The 22581-nt window shown below is 52.8% G+C and overlaps 2 protein-coding genes across 7 annotated transcripts; one reads left to right on the top strand and one right to left on the bottom strand.

The window, feature by feature from the left end:
* Positions 1–248: 248 nt before the first annotated feature.
* Positions 249–18764, top strand: TAOK2 (TAO kinase 2). Of its 6 annotated transcripts, none has more exons than XM_055339351.1 (19): positions 251–1028; positions 4077–4243; positions 4431–4502; positions 4601–4702; positions 5218–5263; positions 5395–5491; positions 5643–5756; positions 5855–5946; positions 8195–8288; positions 8390–8471; positions 9275–9442; positions 9610–9870; positions 10038–10199; positions 11846–12211; positions 12292–12495; positions 12736–12975; positions 16088–16300; positions 17241–17423; positions 17515–18764. In XM_055339351.1, the coding sequence occupies exons 2-19, from the start codon at positions 4112–4114 to the stop codon at positions 18034–18036; spliced, it is 3150 nt and encodes a 1049-aa protein (XP_055195326.1). In that variant the 5' UTR covers positions 251–1028; positions 4077–4111; the 3' UTR covers positions 18037–18764. The 6 variants fall into 6 exon arrangements, with proteins under 6 accessions (XP_055195323.1, XP_055195324.1, XP_055195326.1 ...); XM_055339350.1 differs by having other exon boundaries at positions 9592–9870; XM_055339353.1 differs by lacking the exon at positions 17515–18764 and adding an exon at positions 16996–17103 and having other exon boundaries at positions 9592–9870; positions 17241–17369.
* Positions 18765–19655: 891 nt separating this feature from the next.
* HIRIP3 (HIRA interacting protein 3) lies at positions 19656–22336 on the bottom strand. Its single transcript, XM_055339354.1, has 7 exons — positions 22216–22336; positions 22018–22138; positions 21789–21903; positions 20576–21555; positions 20307–20475; positions 20125–20223; positions 19656–20038 (listed from the first exon to the last, which is right to left on the bottom strand). Exons 1-7 carry the CDS (start codon positions 22278–22280, stop codon positions 19875–19877), a joined length of 1713 nt encoding a protein of 570 aa, XP_055195329.1. The 5' UTR covers positions 22281–22336; the 3' UTR covers positions 19656–19874.
* Positions 22337–22581: the final 245 nt, after the last annotated feature.

The raw sequence follows: 22581 nt of genomic DNA, 5'->3' as shown, positions 1-22581 counted from the left end.
GGGCGAACGCATGCGCCGCAGTCCTCTCCACCGCCAGTTGTCGGACTGCGTGCTGAGCTCCTCCCCCTCCAAGCCTAGCCCTTATGTCCACCTCCTCCCATCCAGGGTCCGCGTGGCGGAGCGCGCGCGCACTCTGGCTCGGTGGCTGCCCATCTCCCTGCCCCGGCAGTGAGGATTGGGGGGCGGGGCTACTTCGTTGGGGGTTCCGCCCCCTTTGGCCCGGCGTCCTTACCGCGCCTGCGCGCTCCCGCCCGGTCTCCATCTTGGAATTGGGAGGAAGAGGGAGAGGGAGACCGGGACGAGATCGGGGCTGTGGTGCGGAGAGAGACTGAGACTGAGAAGCGGACAGGGAGAGAAGGCGCGGGGACCGCCCTTAGCTACAATCTTTCAGCTGCCCTCAGGAGAGAGAAGGGAAAAGGGAGGAGGCCGGGGCGGGAGTGAGGGCTGTCACCCTCGGACCCCGGCGTGAGAGGGGCCGTGCGGCCGGACGTCCTCGGGGTGGGCCCCCTGTCGGGGGCCGAGGACCTGGGGCTCAGGCCCTTCGGTCGCGAATTTCCGGGCTTGACCCCTCGCTTCTCAAATATCCGGGTATCAGCCCCTCAGACTCCACATATCCAGGACCCGGGTCCCAACCTCTCTAAACCTGGGGCTCTATTTCATAGGATTTCAAATATTTGGGGTTCAGGCCCGTGTGTGCACCAGTATCCGGGGTTCAGGCCCCCGCGTTCCGATACCAAATTCAGCCTCCCTTCGTCCAAATATCTGGGGTTCAGGCCCCACAACCAGAAATCCGGGATTCAGCAATTGTCGCCCTCGAGGAGGAGGAGGACTGGACCGCGAGGTCAGATCAGGTTGTCACCCCCTCCCCTCCAGGGGAGGCTTCCCGGGCCCGCCCCTCAGGAAGGGCGAAAGCCGAGGAAGAGGTGGCAAGGGGAAAGGTCTCCTTGCCCCTCTCCCTGCTTGGCAGAGCCGCTGGAGGACCCCAGGAGGAGGCGGAAGCGCTGGGGCACCATAGTGACCCCTACCAGGTGAGACACGGGGTGCAGGGGCGCGGGTCCCTGTGTCTAGCATTAAGGAGAAAGGGTGCTCGTTTTTGAGGAACCGAGCCTGGGCAGGCCCTCTCCTCAGGATGAAGCCCAGTGGGCTAGTGGTCAGCCTTTGGCCTTCTGCAGCCACCTTGTTCCTCTTCATTATATCTGTCTGATGGGGGACCTCAGGTGACAGGGTCTTTGATGTCATGGGGGTCACGCCCTAGAGTGCTTGAGCTAATCAGATGGGTTTGCACTCTTCTGGTCTTCTCCCAGGTTCACTTTGCCCCTCACAGCTACCTGTTCTCCATGACTATACACCTTTCTCTGGATTGCTTTGGGGTGTTGATTCCTTTGCCTTTGATCTCCGTGGTGGGTCCACTTAGTGTTTTTTAGGAATGGTCTGAGTGATTTCTTGTCCTTTCAAGGAAGTAAGTGTGTGTGTGTATTTGTGTTCGGGAATGCCTGGCAATATTTTCCTCAGCTATATCGTTACCTTCCAACATCTTGCTGATGGTGTAATCTCATACATTTGTCAAGTGATCTGTCATTTACAAAGTGCTTTACATTTGTTCTCTCATGTGACCCCCCCCCATTCATCCTGTGGGGGCCTCTTTTATTGCTGTCTTCCCATTTTACAGTTGAGAATATTGAGGCTCAGAGAGGTTCCCCAAGGTCACACAATGACAGAATCAGGAACCCAGGTTCTTGATCAAGTTTTGCCCCCCTGCTCCATGCTTGTCTCTTGACCTCTCTTCTTGGCCAGGGATCCAGAGGAGAATGAGTTGGGGTAAGATTTAAGAATGAGGGGGAGAAGAGCTTTCTTTTTAGGAGGGCTATACTCAGAAGCTTTTCCTGATGGGAGGCTCTGGTTCCTGTCTTCTGTCTCATGGATTTTTCTCTCTACTGTGACCTTCATCTTTACCCTGATCCCCTTCTTTGGCCTGGGTTCCTGAGAGGGCTCTTTTGACAAAATGATAGCCGTGGTGTCTCTTCACAGTTAAAGCCAAGCTGCTGGGGTAGGATGATCCCCAAAGTATTAAATCCTTTTGTGGTGACCCTGGAGGCAGGGAAGGATAAAAAACCGTATGCTAAGTGTCTGCATAGTGCTCCTAGGTATGAGATCTCATTTAAAAAATCTCAAAACAGCCCTATGCTATAATCCATTTTACCAAAGAGAAGACCAAGTATAAGGAACTTACTCAAAACCCTGTTGTTGTATGTTGCTGATGAGGTGTACTGGTAGTGTAGCTTAGGGACAGACAGACTTGGGTTTCCTCATCTGAAGAATGGCGATATTCATTTTGGTGAGTGGTGATATTGTCCATTTTAGAAGGCCGCTGTGATTTAGCACAGACCTTGATAATTGCAAATGTTCATTATTTGAAGAAGAGGCCTCTTGTGATGTTTTGTTGGCATCTCTTACATGTGGCATGGGGTCCTGGGTTGGCATTCTGGGCTGGGTGCAGGTAAAGAGGTCAAGAAGATTGCTTTAACAAGTTGTAAGCACCTGCCTTTGTGTGTGGGTGTGTGATGGGGTGAGGGGTGCTTGGCAGGGTGGCTGGCATGAGAATGGAGAGAGGGGCCTGTTTTTGAGCAGCTTGGGAGCTGCTGAGGGCTTGGCTGAGGGCAATCAATCAATCTCCTAGGCTATTCTGAGCCCTCTGCACCCTGGGGGCCCACCGGAGAGTCAGGCTTACTTCTTGCCTTCCAACTTCCAGTTGAGCTAAGGAGACAAAATTAACAACACAACAGGAAACAATGCACGACAGAATATAATTACATGCTAAATTGTTAGGTGCTTTAAAAGAACTAGAACTCTGCCCTGGGAGTCCAACTCTGCTGAAGGCTCTTTTGTGCCTAAATTCCAACAAGTGCTTAGCCAGGAGCCTGGCCTGGAATTCCCTGGGGGTAGGGGCGGGGTCCCTGACTCCCTTGTACTGCAGGAGCTTTCTCTGGGTTTTGGTCTGGGTGCTCTAGGAGCTCTCCCCAAAGGCTGGAATGGTCAAGGGAGGCTTCTTGGAGGAGGGTGATGAGCTTGAGGTGAGCTGCTAAGATAGTAATAAGCACACTGACCTGACTTGAGAGAAGATCCTATTCTCTGACCACAGAGAAATCCTGCTTTCTTTCTATGCCTCAGTCACCTCATCTGTGAAATGGTGATCACTATCTAGCCCTACTCACAGGGCTGTTCTAAAAGCATAGCAGTAGAGGACCAGGGCAAGTCACTTAACTTTTCTGAGCCTACTTCTTTATCTGCAAGATGGGGTAATAGTAATACTTCATAAGGTTGCGGTAAGGATTGAATGAGAGAGATCCATGTAAGGTGCTTACTGTACATGCTTAATAAATGTTATTCGTACACTGCAAATATTCTGTACTTGTGCGTGATGGCGTATGCAATTGGACTGGGCAAATAAGGCATCCTAGATCACAGAGAGGCCTGAAAGACAGTTTCTATCCCTGTCCATCCCGGTCTAGGTCTCCTCCCTGTCCCAGGCCCTTTTTGAGAGCAAGTCTTCTGGCCCTTCTGGGCCAGTACCCACTTCTAACAATGGCCGGATTTCCACTGCCTCCGGCCTGGCTGTTTCCTGCTCTCTTCCAGGGTGTGAGAGGTTGAGGGAGGAGGGGGCCTCGACGCCAAGGGGAACAGGAAGGTGCCTGGAAATATTTGGGGTATGGGACTTGTGGGACAGGACACTTGGGAATCTGGGGTTCTGGCTGAGAGGCGGGATCTTTTATTCTTGGGAGAAGTGAGGGTTGTAGCGAAATGGATCTTACTGAGGGCTGGGGGGTGGTGAGGATGCTTAGCTCTCAGTCTTCCTAGCAGTTTTAGGGACTCCAGGGACCCGGCCCCCGTGCTCTGGTTGCCAGGGCAACTTCATTTTTTTGGAGCTTTGATGTTCTGATCTCCCCCCTGCCCTTCCTTGGCGGTGCCTCCCCCTCATCAGGGAACTAGGGGAGGAGAATGCAGAAACTTGAGAGGCCCCTTCCTCTCTCTCTGAGAGTCCCATCTTTGCTCTAAGGGTCCCCCTTTTCATTCTGCAGGTCAGACCTCACTCTCAGGGCCCCCAGGGGCCATCATGCCAGCTGGGGGCCGGGCCGGGAGCCTGAAGGACCCTGATGTGGCTGAGCTCTTCTTCAAGGATGACCCTGAAAAGCTCTTCTCTGATCTCCGGGAAATTGGCCATGGCAGTTTTGGAGCCGTATACTTTGTGAGTTGGGGCTTAGGAAAATGGGGTAGGGATGGGCACTGCATTCTTCACGCTGTGGACCTCCAAACAGCCCTCTACACTGCTGTACCACACCAGCCTTTCCTGCCCTCTCCTGTTGGGCCAACAAGTCTTCCTGCTGCTCAGTTCTCACCAGGGGCCTTCACCACCTTCTGGTCTGGTCTTCTAGGCCCGAGATGTCCGGAATAGTGAGGTGGTGGCCATCAAGAAGATGTCCTACAGTGGGAAGCAGTCAAATGAGGTGTGTCAGGTTTGACAAGACTGGTGGGGGGCAGGGTGGGGGACCCCAGTCTCAATGTTCAGGCTGAGTAAGCCTCTCCTCCCCTGACCTCCTCTTAGAAGTGGCAGGACATCATCAAGGAGGTGCGGTTCCTGCAGAAACTCCGGCACCCCAATACCATTCAGTACCGGGGCTGTTACCTGAGGGAGCACACGGCTTGGGTGAGCTAGCATCCTGACTGACCTGGTCTCTGCCCCCATCCTTGTCCTGGTCCAGTCTCTTAGGCAGGCCCTATTCCACGTGTCATTATAGGGACCTTGGAAAGAAGGAAGTTTCCTCCAACTTCTTGAGTCCTCAGACAAACCCATGAACAGCAATGGCTGTCTAAAAGGAGAGGCTAGTTTGAAGTGGCATAAACTGTTAGAAGTTGGAAAGGGCCATATGGGCTGGACAAAATGGAGATAGTATTGGGCTTTGAAGGGATTCAGATGGGGGAGTGGTGGTGTCTTGGGCTGTTTTTAGAGGTGGTGCTGACTCTCTGGACTCTCCCATGACTACTTCGTGTTCTTAGTTGTCCTTCCTCTGTCTTTACCACCACCAGCCTTCCAGGGGTGGGGGGCAGGGGGACAGTACCTGAGTGAAGGATAGGCAAAGAAGCTCTCTGGCTCCCTGCCCGAGGCAGATGGGGCAAGGAGTGGCCAGATATGCTGATCTCTGACCCTTCACCCTTTCTTAGCTCGTGATGGAGTATTGCCTGGGCTCAGCTTCTGACCTTCTAGAAGGTAAGTGGTTCTGGCCAACAAGTGGGAGAAGGGAGAAGAGCAAAGAAACTGTAGGGGAAGGGACCACAGGAGTTTGTTCCAGTCCTACCCTTGGATTCCATTCAGTTTGATGTTTTTCCCTCGCTCCCCAGTGCACAAGAAGCCTCTTCAGGAGGTGGAGATTGCAGCTGTGACCCACGGGGCCCTTCAGGGCCTGGCTTATCTGCACTCCCACAACATGATCCATAGGTACAAGCTGCACTGACGATGGCTGGGAGGGGGTGCACTCTACATCATTCCTCATTCAGCTGGGCTATGACCTTCTTGGAAACTTGGTGCTAAAGCCCCTGTCCACCCTTCCTCAGATGCATGCCTTATCCCTGTGCTTTGTCTCTGGCAGGGATGTGAAGGCTGGAAACATCTTGCTATCAGAGCCAGGCTTGGTGAAGCTGGGGGATTTTGGCTCCGCATCTATCATGGCACCTGCCAACTCCTTTGTGGGCACCCCGTACTGGTGAGTAGGGGTGAGTGGAGAGAGTGCCCAGGATGTTGGGAGCAGGAGTTGGCAGAGTGGGTGGATGATCAGCCTTTTTCTCCTGACCTTTCTCCCAGGATGGCACCGGAGGTGATCCTGGCAATGGATGAGGGGCAGTATGATGGCAAGGTGGATGTCTGGTCCTTGGGGATAACCTGCATCGAGCTGGGTAAGGATGATATTCTCCGTTCCTTCCTCCTGTTTTTTCTCATTTCTCTTTCTCTTACCATGTCTATACCATCTCATCCTCAAGCTTCTTGTCCATTTTGACTCTGCCCTTGATCCGCAATTCAGGCAGCTGTCAAATCCTACCAGCTCTTAGAGCTGAAGATTTTGGAGCATTCTTCTCTTCCTGTTCACTACTCTAGTTCTACATATTTTTTGAGTGCCTACTGTGTGCCATGCTATGCTAGGAGATTTGGGGGTTATAGCAGTGAACAAGGTTCTTGCTCTTGTGGAATTTACATTCTAGTTGAGGAAATAGGCATGTTTTCTCTCAGTGTGATAGAAGCCGAATGGAGAAGTTACAGGAACAGTACAACCATAAAACAAGGGACTTGACCTAGTTCAGGGGCTGAGGACAATCTCCTTATAGCAGAGAGGTCTAAGCAGAATCATAAGACAAATAGTAGCTGTATGAAGACTATAGGGAAAAGCAGGCATGGGGAGCTGATACTAGCTTCAGTTGTTTGAAATATTGCAGGTAATGACGTGTAAAAAGCAGTGAGTGAGAAGGCCAGAGAGTTAGGCTGAAGTGAGTTCATGAGGCCTTGGAGCCCTGTCAAGGTTCTCGTGTCTGCCGGCTTACACTACTGAAACAACTATTTGTGAGGTAATGTTTGTAAAGCCTTCAACATAGTGCCAGGTAGATAGTTGCCCAAAAAAGAGATGCCTTTAGCTCCTCTTAACAACAACTTCCTGCAGTAATTTGTCCTATCCCACTAGTTTCTTCTTTCCTCCAGACTCTCTTATGTCAGAGAGATCTGCCCTAGCTGGGTGCTGTTGCTTCGCTTCCTTCCTCAAAGCCATTAGTGCTCCCCACTGCCTTCAAGACTGACACCATCCCAACCCTTCCTCCTACCAAGCTCTGCTTCCTAAAGGTTGGCTCTCCCCTTCATGAGCACCACACCTTGAGTGTGCCATGAACTTTTCCACTTTCTTGCCTTGGTTTGTATTGTGTCTTTTGCCCAAAGTCCAAGATTTGGGCACACCCTTTCCCTCCATCTCCACATGTCTTCATTTGTCATTTGTGGCCACAGCCAGGCACAAATATGTGAAGTAGGCCAGGTATAAGAAAAATTGAGAGCTGTTCTTTTTATTCCCAGTTTTTGGTAGAGACATGAACACAGAGAACTATTTCTCTACTATTGAAGAAACCATCAATCCTGATTATAAATGGCAGCTGATAATCCATATCAGAGAAAACAGTATGGAGAAGGCTATGGCAAACTGCAGATTGCTATTGCTTAGCTCTAGCCCATCATTATGCAGGAATGTTGGCTCCTTTTCACCAGATCTAATTTTTTAGGAGAAACTGGAAATTTAGATTATTATTAATTTGTTAGGTTGGAATTGAATTTAAAAATCACTGTTTAGGGGATCCCTGGGTGGCGCAGTGGTTTGGCGCCTGCCTTTGGCCCAGGGCGTGATCCTGGAGACCCGGGATCGAGTCCCACGTCGGGCTCCCGGTGCATGGAGCCTGCTTCTCCCTCTGCCTGTGTCTCTGCCTTTCTCTCTCTCTCTCTCTCTCTCTCTCTGTGTGACTATCATAAATAAATAAAGAAAAAAATATTTTAAAAAATCACTGTTTAGGCCAAAAAACATAAACAACACAAGACATTTGTCTGGGCCACAGGGAGCTTCTAGTTTGTAACTTACAATCTGAGGCCTAGCTCCAATATCCCTTTTTCCAGAAGATCTGCCCTAATCCCCTACACATGTACCAGCTGGAAGACCCAGCAGGCACAGCCAGCTTCCAGCCATTTTTCTGTCTCCTTATAGAGGAAACCTGATAGACTTGTTCAGATGTGTGTAATCTTCCCTGTTAGACTGGAAGTTTCTTGAGGACAGGGCCTGGTCTCTTGTTTTTCTTTACCTTCCCCATAATACTTAGCAAGTTTTTTTGCTCTTTTTTGGCACCTAATAACTGTTAGGTGGGCTGATGAATATGCTTTCTTCTGCCTTCTTAGGTGCTCATGCATATGTTGTTTTCTTTGATCCCTGGTCTACCGTGTGCCAGGGAAAGGATGGGTGTTATATTTTATAGAGGGAATTAATTGAGATTATGAATACTGGTCAGAGTCTTGCAATGAGGAAGTCAGGGAGCTGGAATATGGACCCAAATCTTGATTTCCATTCCAGCCTCCTCTGCCCACCTTCCCCCTCTCACCTTCTCCCTATTGACTTTTTTTCTGTAGCGGAACGGAAACCACCGCTGTTTAACATGAATGCAATGAGTGCCTTATACCACATTGCACAGAACGAGTCCCCCGTGCTCCAGTCAGGACACTGGTGAGGACCGGGATTCCTGGGCCCAGGGGTTAGGCTATATAGGGTAAGGGTGTCTGGCTCATACCCTCCCCACTCCTCCCTTTTCCTCCCATGACTTCTAGGTCTGAGTACTTCCGGAATTTTGTTGACTCCTGTCTTCAGAAAATCCCTCAAGATAGACCAACCTCAGAGGTTCTTCTGAAGGTAAGGGCTCACTAGCCTAGTATTCTAGAATTGTTGCCTGTTAGAACCACAAAAACCCCTCAGTGAAATTAGTGATTCCTAATTCTTTCTCCACCAAGAACTTCATTTATGAATTCCCACCCCCCTTCCCAGTGCCCAGTGGACTCCCTGTGTTTTGCAAGATTTTGTCTACTAGACTGCCTTTATTTATTTATTAAGTAATCATTTGTTTTCCCATCTTTTATTAATCAAAGATGTATATAATTGCCAGCCAGAGCTTCTGGTCTGCGTGCGATAACCAGGGTTACCACACTGATCTGATGTAATTCAAGCCAAAAGCCTGTGTAGCCTTGTCATGGGTAAATGTATGATTTCCCTTAGGTGTGTTTTGAGTTCTCAAAGGGGAGAGTAGAGGGGCCTGCATTCCCTTCACAGATCCATGGGAGCCAAATGAGTTGGGAACTGATGTAGACAGTCTAATTTGATCTCCTTGTTTTATAATTGTGGGATACTTTATGAGGTCCTAAGAGGCCTCATGACGTGTCCAGGAGCACACAGCACTTTGATGGAGGACCTGGACTACAATCCAGATCTCTTGACTGTTCTTGTCTGTCAACTGTGCCTGGAGGAACATGAGCCTGGCTGGGGAGTAGTGATTGGGTGGTGAAAGTTAATGTGGGAGCAAGGGTTAGGACAAAACTAGCATTAGCTCCTAGTGGGCATGGGCCCCAGGGAAGTATCTCAGGGTAGAGGGAACTCCAGGGTCCATGGGACATGCAGGGGTGAGGTGCTTGGCAGCAGGCCTCAGCATTCTCTCCCCTCAGCACCGCTTTGTGCTCCGGGAGCGGCCACCCACAGTCATCATGGACCTAATCCAGAGGACCAAGGATGCTGTGCGAGAGCTAGACAACCTGCAGTATCGAAAGATGAAGAAAATACTGTTCCAAGAGGCACCCAATGGCCCTGGTGCTGAGGCCCCAGAGGAAGAGGAGGTGACCCAGCTTAGCATGCCACCCTTTTGTACCACTGTTGTTCTTGCCTCCTAGCAACTGTTTGGCTCACCTTCCCTATCCCTCTTCCTACCCTTTGTCTCCCTGTGCTACCTCCAAATACACACCCCTTGTCCTTCCCTGCCCAACAGCCTGCACCCTGTCCACAGGAGGCTGAGCCCTACATGCACCGAGCTGGGACACTGACCAGTCTAGAGAGTAGCCACTCAGTGCCCAGCATGTCCATCAGCGCCTCCAGCCAAAGCAGTTCAGTCAACAGCCTAGCAGATGCCTCAGACAATGAGGAGGAGGAAGAGGAGGAAGAAGAGGAAGAGGAAGAAGAGGAAGGGCCCGAAGCCCGAGAGATGGCCATGATGCAGGAGGGGGAGCACACGGTCACTTCCCATAGTTCCATCATCCACCGACTGCCGGTATGTATCTCACCCTCAGTAGGCCTGACAGTGATGAGGCTGACCCCCAGCTCTCCCTCCCAAGAGTGATTGCTCCTCCTCTAGGTCTGGTTGGGTCTCCAGGGAACTCCCTTTGGGCCCAGTGACTTCTGAGCCTTGGGCATTCCTTTCACCTTCCCTTCCTCTAGGGTTCTGACAACCTGTATGATGACCCCTACCAGCCAGAGATGACCCCAGGCCCTCTTCAGCCTCCAGCAGCCCCGGCTCCCACCTCTACCACATCTTCTGCCCGCCGCCGGGCCTACTGCCGCAACCGGGACCACTTTGCCACCATCCGTACTGCCTCCCTGGTAAGTGCAGCCATTTTCCCTGAGCCTGGATGCCCTAAACTCCTGCGATGATCCCCCACCCCCACCCCCCGTGGCACTGGATTAAGTTGAGATTCCACCTTCACTTTCTGTTGCTGTCTCTCACCATTTTCTCTCCTCAATCCTTCCCACTCTCTTCTCCCAACAGACTGTTTTGGTCATATTGCCCAATGTGGGTATTCCTAGCTTGGTGTAAACTCTCACTCCATTTTATACATGCTTAAGTAGCATGTTCTGGGATGCCTTTCCGAGGCTCCTAGCCAGCCAGGTGCTTCACATCCCTGTGCTGTGATGTTTCTAAATGGCATGATGATAGGTGTGCTGGATTTTATATCCCTGGAAGGCAAGTAATGGTGGCCAGTGTCTGCCCCCTACCATTGATTAGCTCTCAGGCCCATACCCGTATCTCTATCTCAGCCTTCTGGCTCCTCTGGAAAGAGAGGATACATGCCCATTTGAGAGATATGAGGCAGTTATGACTCAGACGTACTGCTTGTTCAAGGCACCTTTGGTGGTTCTCAAATTAAGCAGGACGTTGTTCCTCCTAAAATCAAGTTTTGATGTTTTTCTCCATTTCCAGGAAAAGATGGATAGGCTTTTCATAAAACATAGTTTTTCATCTATACTTCTAATAAACACTTAGATTATATATTTGCTTAGCTGCAAGCATCAACATCTATTTTCTTAGAGGCTGTTGGTTTGTCTAATATGTTCTTAAGGCTAATGCTTATGGTTGACTATTGTGCTAGGACAGCTCTTTAGATCCTGTGATGCTTAGTGCTTTGTGGTGCTGTGCAAAAAGGTCTGTGACTTCCAGGGACTTGGCCACCTGGACTAGTTGGAATTAATGCCCATTTGACAATGGGGCCTGAGTTCCAAACCTCAGATGGGGACATCCAGGCCCAGTGTTCTTGATAATCCCAACATCTCATGGCCCAGCTCCATATCCTATATGTAATGAATGAGTCCTTAGTGTTTGCTAAACACTAGGAGAGGAAGCCAATGCTTGTTAGGTCAGAGTGTTTTAAATACTATTACATCTATATCACATTTAATCTCCACAGCTTCCTACAAAAAGGTATTACTGCCCCATTTAGCAGATGAGGGAACTGAGGGTTCGTGTTGTGAATTTGCTTGAGGTCACATGGTTAGTAAGTGACCGAGCTGGGAGTTGGGCCCAGGTATGTCTGATTTTGAACTAATTTGAATTGTTTCCACTTTTGTGCTGGGCCCTGTGCGGGTCTCACCAATCTGTGAAGTAGACTGTATCTCCATCATCCCAGGGAGGTGGCAGACTCAGAGGGGCCACATGTGAGGAAAGCAGCAAATGCGAATTAAATCCATGAGTGTGGGCAGCCGGGGTGGCTCAGCGGTTTAGTGCCGCTTTCAGCCCAGGGTGTGATCCTGGAGACCCGGGATCGAGTCCCACGTTGGGCTCTCTGCATAGAGCCTGCTTTTCTCTCCCTGTGTGTGTGTGTGTCATGAATAAATAAATAAAAATCTTTTTTAAAAAAATAAATAAACCCATGAGTCTGAAACACATGTTCTCTGATAGAGCATGAAAATCGTGTGTGCTAATGAAATGGGGCAGGACTGAGTCCCACTTCTCATCCTCTCTCCTGTTCCAGGTCAGCCGCCAGATCCAAGAGCATGAGCAGGACTCAGCGCTACGAGAGCAGCTGAGCGGCTATAAGCGGATGCGACGACAGCATCAGAAACAGCTGCTGGCCTTGGAGTCGAGGCTGAGGGGTGAACGTGAGGAGCACAGCGCAAGGCTGCAGCGGGAGCTTGAAGCCCAGCGGGCTGGCTTTGGGGCTGAGGCAGAAAAACTGTCCCGTCGGCATCAGGCCATCGGTGAGAAGGAGGCTCGAGCTGCCCAGGCAGAGGAGCGTAAGTTCCAGCAGCATATCCTTGGGCAGCAGAAGAAGGAGCTGGCCGCCCTCCTTGAGGCACAGAAGCGAACCTACAAACTTCGGAAGGAGCAGCTAAAAGAGGTGGGATGGGGCTGCAGCAGTGGGTAGGGCCTGGTGGGCGAGGCGCCCTGACTCCCTGCCCTTCCCACTGCCTTGCCCAGGAGCTTCAGGAGAACCCCAGCACACCCAAGCGGGAGAAGGCTGAATGGCTTCTGCGGCAGAAGGAGCAGCTCCAGCAGTGCCAGGCGGAGGAGGAGGCAGGGCTGCTACGGCGGCAGCGCCAGTACTTTGAGCTTCAGTGTCGCCAGTATAAGCGCAAGATGCTGCTGGCTCGTCACAGCCTGGACCAGGACCTGCTGCGGGAAGTAAGCCACTCTATCCCCCTTTGCCCTCTTTCGTGTTATGGCTTGGCTTCTCTTCCACACCCCTTATTTCCTTGTGCCTGTCAGACCCTGCTATAGCTCCCTAGGCTTATGTTCCCAGGCCAGCCAGAAGCTGGACTCCCTTAAACCACTCGGCTCCCTCTGCCAAGGAGTCCTGGGGTTCTCTTGACACCAACAAGGCTTCCTGACCAGACTCGGGGCCCTGCCTCCCTTCTGCCTCAGGATTTGAACAAGAAGCAGACCCAGAAGGACTTGGAGTGTGCGTTGCTGCTACGGCAGCATGAGGCCACGCGGGAGCTAGAGCTACGGCAGCTCCAGGCCGTCCAGCGCACACGGGCGGAGCTCACCCGCCTGCAGCACCAGACGGAGCTGGGCAACCAGCTGGAGTACAACAAGCGGCGTGAGCAAGAGTTGCGGCAGAAGCACGCGGCCCAGGTTCGCCAGCAGCCCAAGAGCCTCAAAGTACGTGCAGGCCAGCGTCCCCCGGGCCTCCCGCTCCCCATTCCTGGGGCTCTGGGACCACCCAGCACAGGCACCCCTAGAGAAGAGCAGCCTTGCTCATCTGGCCAGGAGGCACTCCTGAACCAAAGAATTCTGGGAGAGGAGGAGGAAGCAGTTCCAGAGAGGATTCTGAGAAAGGAAGGGGCCTCCTTGGAGCCAGAGGAACAGAGGATATTGGGGGAAGAATCAGGAACCCCTAGTCCCAGTCCACAAAAACATAGGAGCTTGGTTGATGAGGAAGTATGGGGTCTGCCTGAGGGGGAGATAGAAGAACTTAGAGTCCCATCTCCGGCACCCCAGGAGAGGAGCATTGTAGGCCAGGAGGCAGCCGAGGAGTGGAGGTTATGGGGAAAGGAGGATGGGAGCCTCCTGGATGAGGAATTTGAGCTTGGCTGGATCCCAGGCCCAGCATTGACCCCAGTCCCTGAGGAGGAGGAGGAAGAGGAAGAGGGTGCTCCGATTAGGACCCCAAGGGATCCTGGAGATGGCTGTCCCTCACCAGACATCCCCCCTGAGCCCCCTCCAACACATCTGAGGCATGGCCCTGCTAGCCAGCTCCCTGGACTTCTGTCCCATGGTCTCTTGGCCGGCCTTTCCTTTGCAGTAGGATCCTCCTCTGGCCTCCTGCCCCTACTACTTCTGCTGCTGCTCCCACTGCTGGCAGCCCAGGGCGGGGGTGGCCTGCAGGCAGCACTGCTGGCCCTTGAGGTGGGGCTGGTGGGCCTGGGGGCCTCCTATCTACTTCTTTGTACAGCTCTGCACCTGCCCCCCAGTCTGTTCCTACTCCTGGCCCAGGGCACCGCACTGGGGGCTGTCCTGGGTCTGAGTTGGCGCCGTGGCCTTATGGGAGTTCCTCTGGGCCTTGGGGCCGCCTGGCTACTAGCCTGGCCAGGCCTGGCTCTACCTCTGGCAGCTCTCGCAGCTGGGGGCAATTGGGTGCGGGAGCAGGGCCCCCGGATGCGCCGGGGTATCTCTCGACTCTGGTTGCGGGCTCTGCTGCGCCTGTCACCCATGGCCTTTCGTGCCCTACAGGGCTGTGGGGCTGTGGGGGACCGGGGCCTGTTTGCACTCTACCCCAAAACCAATAAGGATGGTTTCCGCAGCCGTCTGCCTATCCCTGGGCCCCGGCGGGGTAATCCCCGCACTGCCCGTCACCCACTAGTCCTGTTGTCGAGGTTTTGGACCTTGTGCAAGGGCTGGAACTGGCGCCTGGCACGGGCCAGCCAGGGTTTAGCCTCCCACTTGCCCCCATGGGCCATCCACACACTGGCCAGCTGGGGCCTGCTCCGGGGTGAAAGGCCCAGCCGTATCCCCCGGCTGCTGCCACGCAGCCAGCGCCGGCTAGGACCCCCTGCCTCTTGCCAGCCAGCGCCTGAAACTCTAGCTGGGCGGCGATCCCGAACCCGCCAGTCCCGGGCCCTGCCTCCCTGGAGGTAAACAACTCTAGCTCCTCCTCAGCCTGAATCTAGAGCATTGAGCACTTTATCTCCCACTACTCAGTAAGGTTTCTCCAGTCCCAATTCTCTCCTCCCTCTCACCCCTCCTTCCTTAGTATACTTCACCACCATACCCCAGTCCTTTGGACCTCTAGACAGGCAGCCTCCTCCATCATGGAGACCAGAAGTTACACTTTGTGTTCTCCTGACACTCCTCTCCCACCCTAAATTATTGCTGTTCTCCCGCTGTGTGTGTGCTCATCCTCACCCTCATCAACTCAGGCCTGGGGCCAGGGGTGGCCGTGGGTGGGAAGTCATGTTTTTTTTTTTTTTTTCTCTCTTTGATTTTGTTTTTCTGTCTCCCTTCCAACCTGTCCCCTTTCCCCCACCAAAAAAAAAAAAAAAGAAAAAGAAAAAGACAAACATAAATAAAATATCTGAGCGGAACTGTACCTTTGGCCCAGGCTGCCTCTGTCTGCTTTGTCCTGCCGCCTAGCCTCCCGGGTATGCCCCCAATCTGGACCCTTGGCCCCCAGTCCCATGACCTCTTCACCCCCATCTACGTTATCTTAATCCCTTTCACTCCTCAGCCTCATCCTCTCTGCCTTCATAGCTTCATTGTGCCATGACCACCACCAGCTGGGAGGTCTCAGCCCCTGTTGAGCTTCCACAGAACTTCTTGGTCCCAGAATTCCTTGATTGGTGGATTCTTTCCAGAGAGTCCTTAGGTTCTGGGTCCTTTTGCCCTCATACCCTGCTTTTTCTCCCAACCCATTCCCTATGTGGTTCCCTTCTGTCTGGGAGCTGAATTTCTCTCCTGGCATTAGGTTTTACCCTAGAGGGCTTGGGATGGGACTGCAAACCCTCCACTGTAGGGGGTGGTGAGTTTTGGGGAACCATGGAAATGGGAGTGGTTGTGGGCCTGGAGTGGGAGCTGAGTACATGAGGGGCCGGGCTGGAAGGTGGAGATCTGGTCAGGGTAGCAGCTGCTGGCCCATTGAACTTGTCAGGCCCTTTCCGGCCACTTCCTTTGCCCCTTTCCCTGACGTGACCCGAGATGGGGCTACCCCTTATCCACTTCTCTGCTCGGAGCTTATCCTCCTTCCCTCCCTCCCACCCCGAGGTGCTGAACCTGGGACTTCCTCTGTCTTTCCTTAGCTGTGTTGCTCTCTTCCATGGGTGTGTTGTGTGACTCGGTTTTCTCAGTCCCATGCACATTCTTTGCTCACTTGGCTCTGTCTCTGGGTTGTATTTACTCCCTCTTTGCATGGTCAGAGCTGCTCATGTGCACTCAGTACCCTAAAGATTTTCAGTTCCCTGTCCATGAACTCTCCTGCTGTTTCTTGTGAGTTGTCTACCCAACTTTGAACATGCTCTTGGAACCTGTCTTGTTTACCCTGTATCTCTCGCCCATTGAGAATCTTCCTGATCTCTCTCAACACAATCCCATCTCTCCATGTCTGTCTGTATACAGCTCCCCCCGCCCCCTCTGTCTAACATGTTTTCTGTTTCTCTCCCTCTCCCTGTCTCTGCTTCTGTCTCCTCTTCTCTCTCTCTCTTCTCCCCCTCTCCCTGGTTGTTCCTCCTGCTCCTCCTCTCCCTTGCCCCCATCTCCCCTTGGTCCATCCACTGCATAGTCTAAGGAGCTGCAGATCAAGAAGCAGTTCCAGGAGACGTGTAAGATCCAGACTCGGCAGTACAAGGCCCTGCGGGCACACTTGCTGGAGACCACGCCAAAAGCTCAGCACAAGAGCCTCCTTAAGCGGCTCAAGGAAGAGCAGACCCGCAAGCTGGCGATCCTAGCTGAGCAGTACGACCAGTCCATCTCAGAGATGCTCAGCTCGCAGGCGGTGAGGCCTGGGGTCCCGGGAGGGAGCATGGTGGAGGTTGGCGTCTGTATGCCTGGCTTACTTATGGAGAGTGGGAATGGGGTAGTGTGGGCAAAGATGGGGCTCTTATTCGTGGGGGAATCTTGGATACTCTCCCACTGTTAGTATTCTCTGCCATGGTTTTATTGTCTCTGAAGTATTTTCTTAAGGTCTTGACAAAGCCAGCCTGACTACCAAGAACCACCATGGAAAGTGGCTATATTTTCCTGGGCCTGAGTTAGTTTAATGTGTTAACAGAGAGCAAATCAGAATGATTGTGGCCCTCGGGCCAATTTACTTAAACTTCTGGAGGATTTTGAAGATTGATGCTCTGAGAGTGATCACACTACAACACTGGAATGGGCCAACTAAAAAATACACATAGTGTAAAAAGTCAAAGTGCCCCTATTTGTTGCCATTCTCTCACCCAATCCGACCTCTCAGAGGTAACTTGGTAATTATATTTTAGATTTTCATTCTATGTGCATTTGGAAAATTACATAAAATTTTGAGCAGAAATAGATTTGTATTATACATACTGTTCTTTTTCCACCTAATATTTCTTGGACATCTTTCCATGTCAGTACACCTGTCTCATTTTTGAAACAGCGTAAAATTTTCCATGGTATGGATGTACCATAATATATTTAACCCATCCCTTATTGGTGGACATTTAGGTTGTTTCCAGTATTTTGCTATTACAACGCTTCAGTGAACACCTTCGAGCACATGTGCAAGTATACCTGGGGGATAAATTCCTGGAAGTGTAATTGCTGTGTCACAGGGTATGACGACCTTTCATTTTGATAGATGTTGAGACTGGCTGCTTCTTGAAACCTTAGGGCCCAGGCCTACCTGGGGCAGGGGAGGAATGTGGGGATGGGAGAGGAGGCCCCTAAAATTAGTTCTTCCTGTTTGCCAGCTGCGGCTTGATGAGACCCAGGAGGCGGAATTCCAGGCTCTTCGGCAGCAGCTTCAACAGGAGCTGGAGCTGCTCAATGCCTACCAGAGCAAGATCAAGATCCGCACAGAGAGTCAGCATGAGCGGGAGCTGCGGGAGCTGGAGCAGAGGGTGGCTCTGAGGCGGGCACTGCTAGAGCAGCGGGTAAGGGGGTTCTGACGCTGGGATGCACTGGGGAGGGCAGGCTCCCCACTTCCTGCCCTGGACATGCTAACTTCTCTTCTGGGTGTCCCAGGTGGAAGAGGAGCTGCTGGCCTTGCAGACAGGGCGCTCCGAGCGAATCCGGAGTTTGCTCGAGCGGCAGGCCCGTGAGATCGAGGCTTTCGATGCTGAGAGCATGAGGCTGGGCTTCTCCAGTATGGCTCTGGGGGGCATTCCAGCCGAGGCTGCTGCCCAGGGCTATCCTGCTCCACCCCCTGCCCCTGCCTGGCCTTCCCGTCCTGTTCCCCGATCAGGGGCACATTGGAGCCATGGCCCTCCTCCTCCAGGCATGCCCCCCCCAGCCTGGCGTCAGCCCTCTCTGCTGGCTCCTCCAGGTCCCCCAAACTGGCTTGGGCCCCCCACACAGAGTGGGACACCCCGTGGTGGAGCCCTACTGCTGCTAAGAAACAGCCCTCAGCCCCTCCGGCGGGCAGCATCGGGGGGCAGTGGTAGTGATAACGTGGGCCCACCTGCCGCTGCAGTGCCTGGGCCTCTGAGCCGGAGCACCAGTGTTGCTTCCCACATCCTCAATGGTTCCTCCCACTTCTATTCCTGAAGTGTAGGGTGGATGAGCAGATGAATGGGGGCAGGGGCAGGGGTGGGTGGAGCCTGATCCTGGAGGGCTGTAAGCTTGAGGCCCACCCGAGGGTGGGGAACAGGATGTTGGCTCCAGCTCCCCTCAGACTTCCTCATCTCATGAGCTTCTTGGGCTGGCCAGTGGCCCAGGGCCAGCTTGGGCATAGATGCCTCAAGGCTGACCAGGAGCCCCTGCCTCCCCACCATGGTGCCAGGGTCTCTCTCCATCACAGCCTCGGGAAAGGAGGGAGATGTGCGTGTCAAATATTCATCTGGTCCCCTGGGGGAGGGGAAGGGTGGGTCTAGATATATTATATTCAGAGAACTATACTACCCCCTGTAATGGGGCCGTGGACTGGGGATGCCAGGCACCCCCAGACCTGGGGTGTGGCAGAGCAGGTCTGGGGTGGGGAGAACAGAAAGAAAAGGCCTTCCTAGGAAGAAGGATTAGGATGGGGTCTTGGGGTCAGGTTGCCTGGTCTCTCCATTCCCCACCCCCGTTGCTGTCTGACGTCCTGTGCCGTCTTGTCCTTTACCTTTTTTTTTTTTTTTTTAATTGAGATCAGAGCTGGGGCAGGGGAACAAGGGAAGGACCTTGGAAGGGGCTGCTCTCAGGCCTGGGGGCAGTCATGGGAGCCCCTCCCAGCTACGGGGTTGGCACAGAGCCCCACAGCAAGCTTTTAATAAACTGTTGGTTATTCTAACAGACTCTAGGACTCACCCTTTCTGTCTAAGGTGTGTATTAAGGATTCTTGGTGAGCAGTGATAGTGTTACTTGTGTTTAAAAAGAGTATTGGGCTGTGTAACTAAAAATTTCAATGATTTTAAGGACTTTGAGCATGACTGGATCCAAAACTTTAAAGGAATTCATCAGGTTTTTGGCCTCTACTTCCCTTTGCTTTGGCTTCAAACATTTTCAGAAGGTTCACCTCACACATAGGCTCCTGGCAGCTCTAAGCCTACATCTTAGCAGCAGCCTCAACAGCAAGAATGCCAGCAAAGTCCTAAAGTGACTTCACTGGCTCAGTCTGAAGCCAGAGGCCTGGGGTACTTGGATTGGTCAGGTCTACAACCTGTACCCACCCCTTTAAGGCGAAAGAATTGGCCCAGGGACTAAGTGGCTGTTTCCAGAAGGGGAGAGAAAGAAGACGTAAACACCAGCTGTCCCCAAGTTATTTCATTATGTTTTTCACATTTTTCTTAAGGCCAGTTATTCACACCCTCCTCCCAGCTAGGCATCAGGTTATAACACAGCTTAAAAGCAGGATGATGATGAGCCTTGCTGGTCAGGGTGGAAGGAAGTGGGTAGGAGCCACACTCTTCTCTGATAGAACCTGGTGGCAGACTGGATGGCAGGGGCTGGAGGCTGGGACTTCATTTGGAAAACCTGGGGGAAATGGAGCCAGACTGGGTGGGGACACTGGCCACCTTCTTCACCTTCCTGGCTCAAAGTACAGGGAGTGAGAATGGAGATGAGGTTTTTGTTGTTTGGGTTTTTAAGTAATCTACACCTCAAACTCACAACCCCTAGATCAACAGCCACATGCTCCTCCATCTGAGCCAGCCAGGCGCCCCAAGTGGGGACCAGTTTTGGCGAAGTGATTAAAACAACTCCTTTATTGAGGCTTAAAAAATAAACTCCTGCACACACCTTAAACTAATGAGAATTAGGATCCCAATAACTTGTGTCCGTGGGGGCTGCAAAGTCTTTGAAGAAAGCTGTTTCTGCTTTGCAGGCAAAGATTGGAATGGGGGCAGAGGGGTGCAAGTGCCATATCTGCCTTCTACAAGTGGAAAGCCTCTTGGAAGGGTAGGAGTTCAGTTACTCTCTCCATCACTGCTGATGATGCCACGCATATGTGACCAATCCGGGGGTGGGACAGGGGGCTGCTCATCATCTGAGCCCAAAGTCCGGCGGTATAGCTCCCCTGGGGGGTCAGCTTCTCCTAATGGGTTCCAAGCTGTGCGTCTGCGTGGCCGGCCTGGGTTGGAGGGCAGGAAAAGCGGGAGATCAGTTGTCTGAGAAAATCTAAGTCCCATCTCTTGGGGAGTCCGAGGAAATCCTCACCTGAACCGCTGATGATGTTGGTAATGTCCAAGGAGGCCACCTCAGCTGCCTCCTCCCGCCGCTCTTTCAGGGCCCGGCACTTCTCTAAGGAAGGGTTACCTGGGGCAAAAGACATTGGTGATCCTCTTTTCCCCAGCAGCCCAGGCCCTCTCCTGCAGCCCCCAGGGCATACCTGGCCTCACCCTTCATGCCCAGGGCTTCCAGCTCTGCCCGGAGGACACTGACACGCTCCTTGTGTGAGCGGCAGGGGCCCAACAACTTCTTGTAGTTGCGATAGGCACCACAGGCCCGAATGTAGCGCTTTAGCCTCGTCACAGCTGGGTGGTCCTCACCACAGCGACCAGAGCCAGCCTGGCAAGGAAAGATGGCAGCTGCAGGCCAAACCTTCAGGGTCTGAGTCAGGGTCTCCCTCTTCCCTGAAGGTGGCCTCCCACCCTATCTTTACCCTCACCTTCCTGCCTTTGGGTTCCGGACTGCCATCTGTGGAAGAGGAGAAGCTTCGGGTCCTGCCCCTTCTGGAGCTCTTCTTGGAAGACTGATTCTCTGTCTCCCGCTTAGGGCTATCCCCTACCTCACTGTCACTCACCTCCCTCTCCGAGTCACTCGCCTCACCTATACTGCCCACTTCTGCTGTCTTTCCAGTGCCTTCAGTAGTTGGTTTCACCTTTCTCCAGCTGTCTTCCTCATCCTCGCTGCTTCCACTCTGCCTTTTCCCACCCTTCCGTGGGGTCCTGTCCTTTCTCTTTCTCTGCACTAGGGACTCTTCATCTCCCCCGCTGTTATCTCCACTACTTGTCTCTGCTTTTTCCTTTTCTTCCTCTCTGTCCCTTGAGTCTCCCAGCAGTCTTGCTGCCCTGCTTTTCTGCTTACAGCTCCTCTCCCATGCTGGCTTATTCCCTCCATTGCTCCCGGCTCCAGCTTTCCAATGCTCCTCTTCCTCTCTGTTGTCTTTCTTCTTGGCTAGGGTGTCCTCCTCCTCGCTATCCTTTTCACTTTCCTGGTGGCTTTTAGTACCTTTCTTTCCCTCTGCCTTTCTTGTCCTCTGGGTAGGTTCCTTCTCACTGTCCTCACTCTCCTCCCTTGCCTGCTTCCTACTGGCTGAAGTTTTGCTTGGTGCCTGCTTATTCTTTGTCACTGGTTTCTTCCTAATCCTGCCTTTAGATTCCTCCTCCTCCTCTTCCTCGCTCTCTTCCTTGGAGACCTTACTTGTTCTGGCAGAGCCCTCTTCCTCCTCACTGCTCTCCTTCTCCACCTCTAATCCAGTCTTTGCAGTCAGGCCCCTCTGCTGTTCTTCTTTATCACTACTCTCCTCAACTGCTTTCTTTGAAGCTGGCTTTGGACTCTCCTCAGTTGGACTGACTTCTGCTGCCACCATCTCATTCTCTGCTGTGGGGCCAAAGCAGTCTGGACTGGAGGCTGCAGAACTGGGCTCTGGAATGTGGAGAGAGAAGAAGGTTGGGATGGGTTCCTCCTGTCCCTTCTCCCTTCACTTGGGATTGGTTGCCTCTGACAGATGGAGAGGGGCAACAGGAAACAGCTACCAATCAATCCGCCCCCGTGACCGATTCCTGACTCACTGGCCTCCTGCCGATCTCTAATGCCTTGGTATAATACATACACGGTAAACGCTATTTGAATGAACCAATTATGCAGAAGGCACTAACCTGACTCCGAATTGAAACGGAACCTTTTCCTCTGGGGGCCGCTGCTCGTGGTGGGAGGCCTCTTTGCCTTCTTGGCAAGATCTACCTTCTCTTCCCTGGCACCTGCTTCATCCACCTGTGCGTGCGCGAGAGGGCAAAATGTGTATCAAAGTGTCGTTCCCTAGCCCCTCCCAGATCCCTTCGCCTGGGCAACAAACCCCGCCTCCCGTGGCCCAGACTCCGTGCACACCTGCACCTTCAGCAGCTCCTTTTCCACTAGCCGCTTCAACGCCTGCTTCTCGTCGGGTTCCAGGTGGTCGCGGCCCGCGTAAGCCAAGAACCTCCGCCGCACGATGGAGTGCGTGAGCGTGCTGCGGAGACAGGTGTCAAGACGGAGTCCCCGTCCCGCCCCTGCCCTTTCCAACCCCAACTCCAGCCTCTAGTGCACCTGAGGTCCGGGCGGCCTCGGAAAAAACTACAGATGAACTCCTGCATCTCGTTCTCCCGCGCCATTTTGCTCCACCTGGAATTGGTGGCTCCCGCCTTTTTTTCTTCTCGGCCTCCGTCACAGCGTTTGACAGGAGCTTGCGCACTCGTACGGTCGTGGCGCCGTGAGGGGAGGGACCGTTGGGGGTCGGTGGCTGGTCGCTTGGACCGAGAACCTTGCCAGACAAAACTTGCTTGCCCCAGGTAATTGGAGAGTCTCGCGGCTCCTTCCTTTTCTTAGAATCAATCGTTTTTTAAAGTTCTCATTAGAAACCGACTTGTCGCCTGTAGCCTTTGGGTGTAACGTAATCAACCCGCGACACTGCTT

The sequence above is a fragment of the Nyctereutes procyonoides genome, unplaced genomic scaffold (genome assembly GCF_905146905.1).
Source record: "Nyctereutes procyonoides isolate TBG_1078 unplaced genomic scaffold, NYPRO_anot_genome, whole genome shotgun sequence".
In the NCBI taxonomy this organism is placed as follows: Eukaryota; Metazoa; Chordata; class Mammalia; order Carnivora; family Canidae; genus Nyctereutes; species Nyctereutes procyonoides.
This window is presented reverse-complemented; position numbering and strand designations above follow the sequence as displayed.

Bases quoted from the DNA above. Each gene is read 5' to 3' on its own strand.
- HIRIP3 (XM_055339354.1), bottom strand. From the start codon at position 22,280: ATGGCGCGGGAGAACGAGATGCAGGAGTTCATCTGTAGTTTTTTCCGA. The intron at 20,476-20,575 runs GTGAGGGTAAAG...TTTCCTTGCCAG, and splicing joins CGGAACCCAAAGGCAGGAAG to GCTGGCTCTGGTCGCTGTGG. The intron at 20,224-20,306 runs GTGAGGCCAGGT...CTTTTGCCCCAG, and splicing joins GGAAGCCCTGGGCATGAAGG to GTAACCCTTCCTTAGAGAAG.
- TAOK2 (XM_055339348.1), top strand. From the start codon at position 4,112: ATGCCAGCTGGGGGCCGGGCCGGGAGCCTGAAGGACCCTGATGTGGCT. The intron at 4,703-5,217 runs GTGAGCTAGCAT...ACCCTTTCTTAG, and splicing joins TGAGGGAGCACACGGCTTGG to CTCGTGATGGAGTATTGCCT. The intron at 8,289-8,389 runs GTGAGGACCGGG...CATGACTTCTAG, and splicing joins GTGCTCCAGTCAGGACACTG to GTCTGAGTACTTCCGGAATT.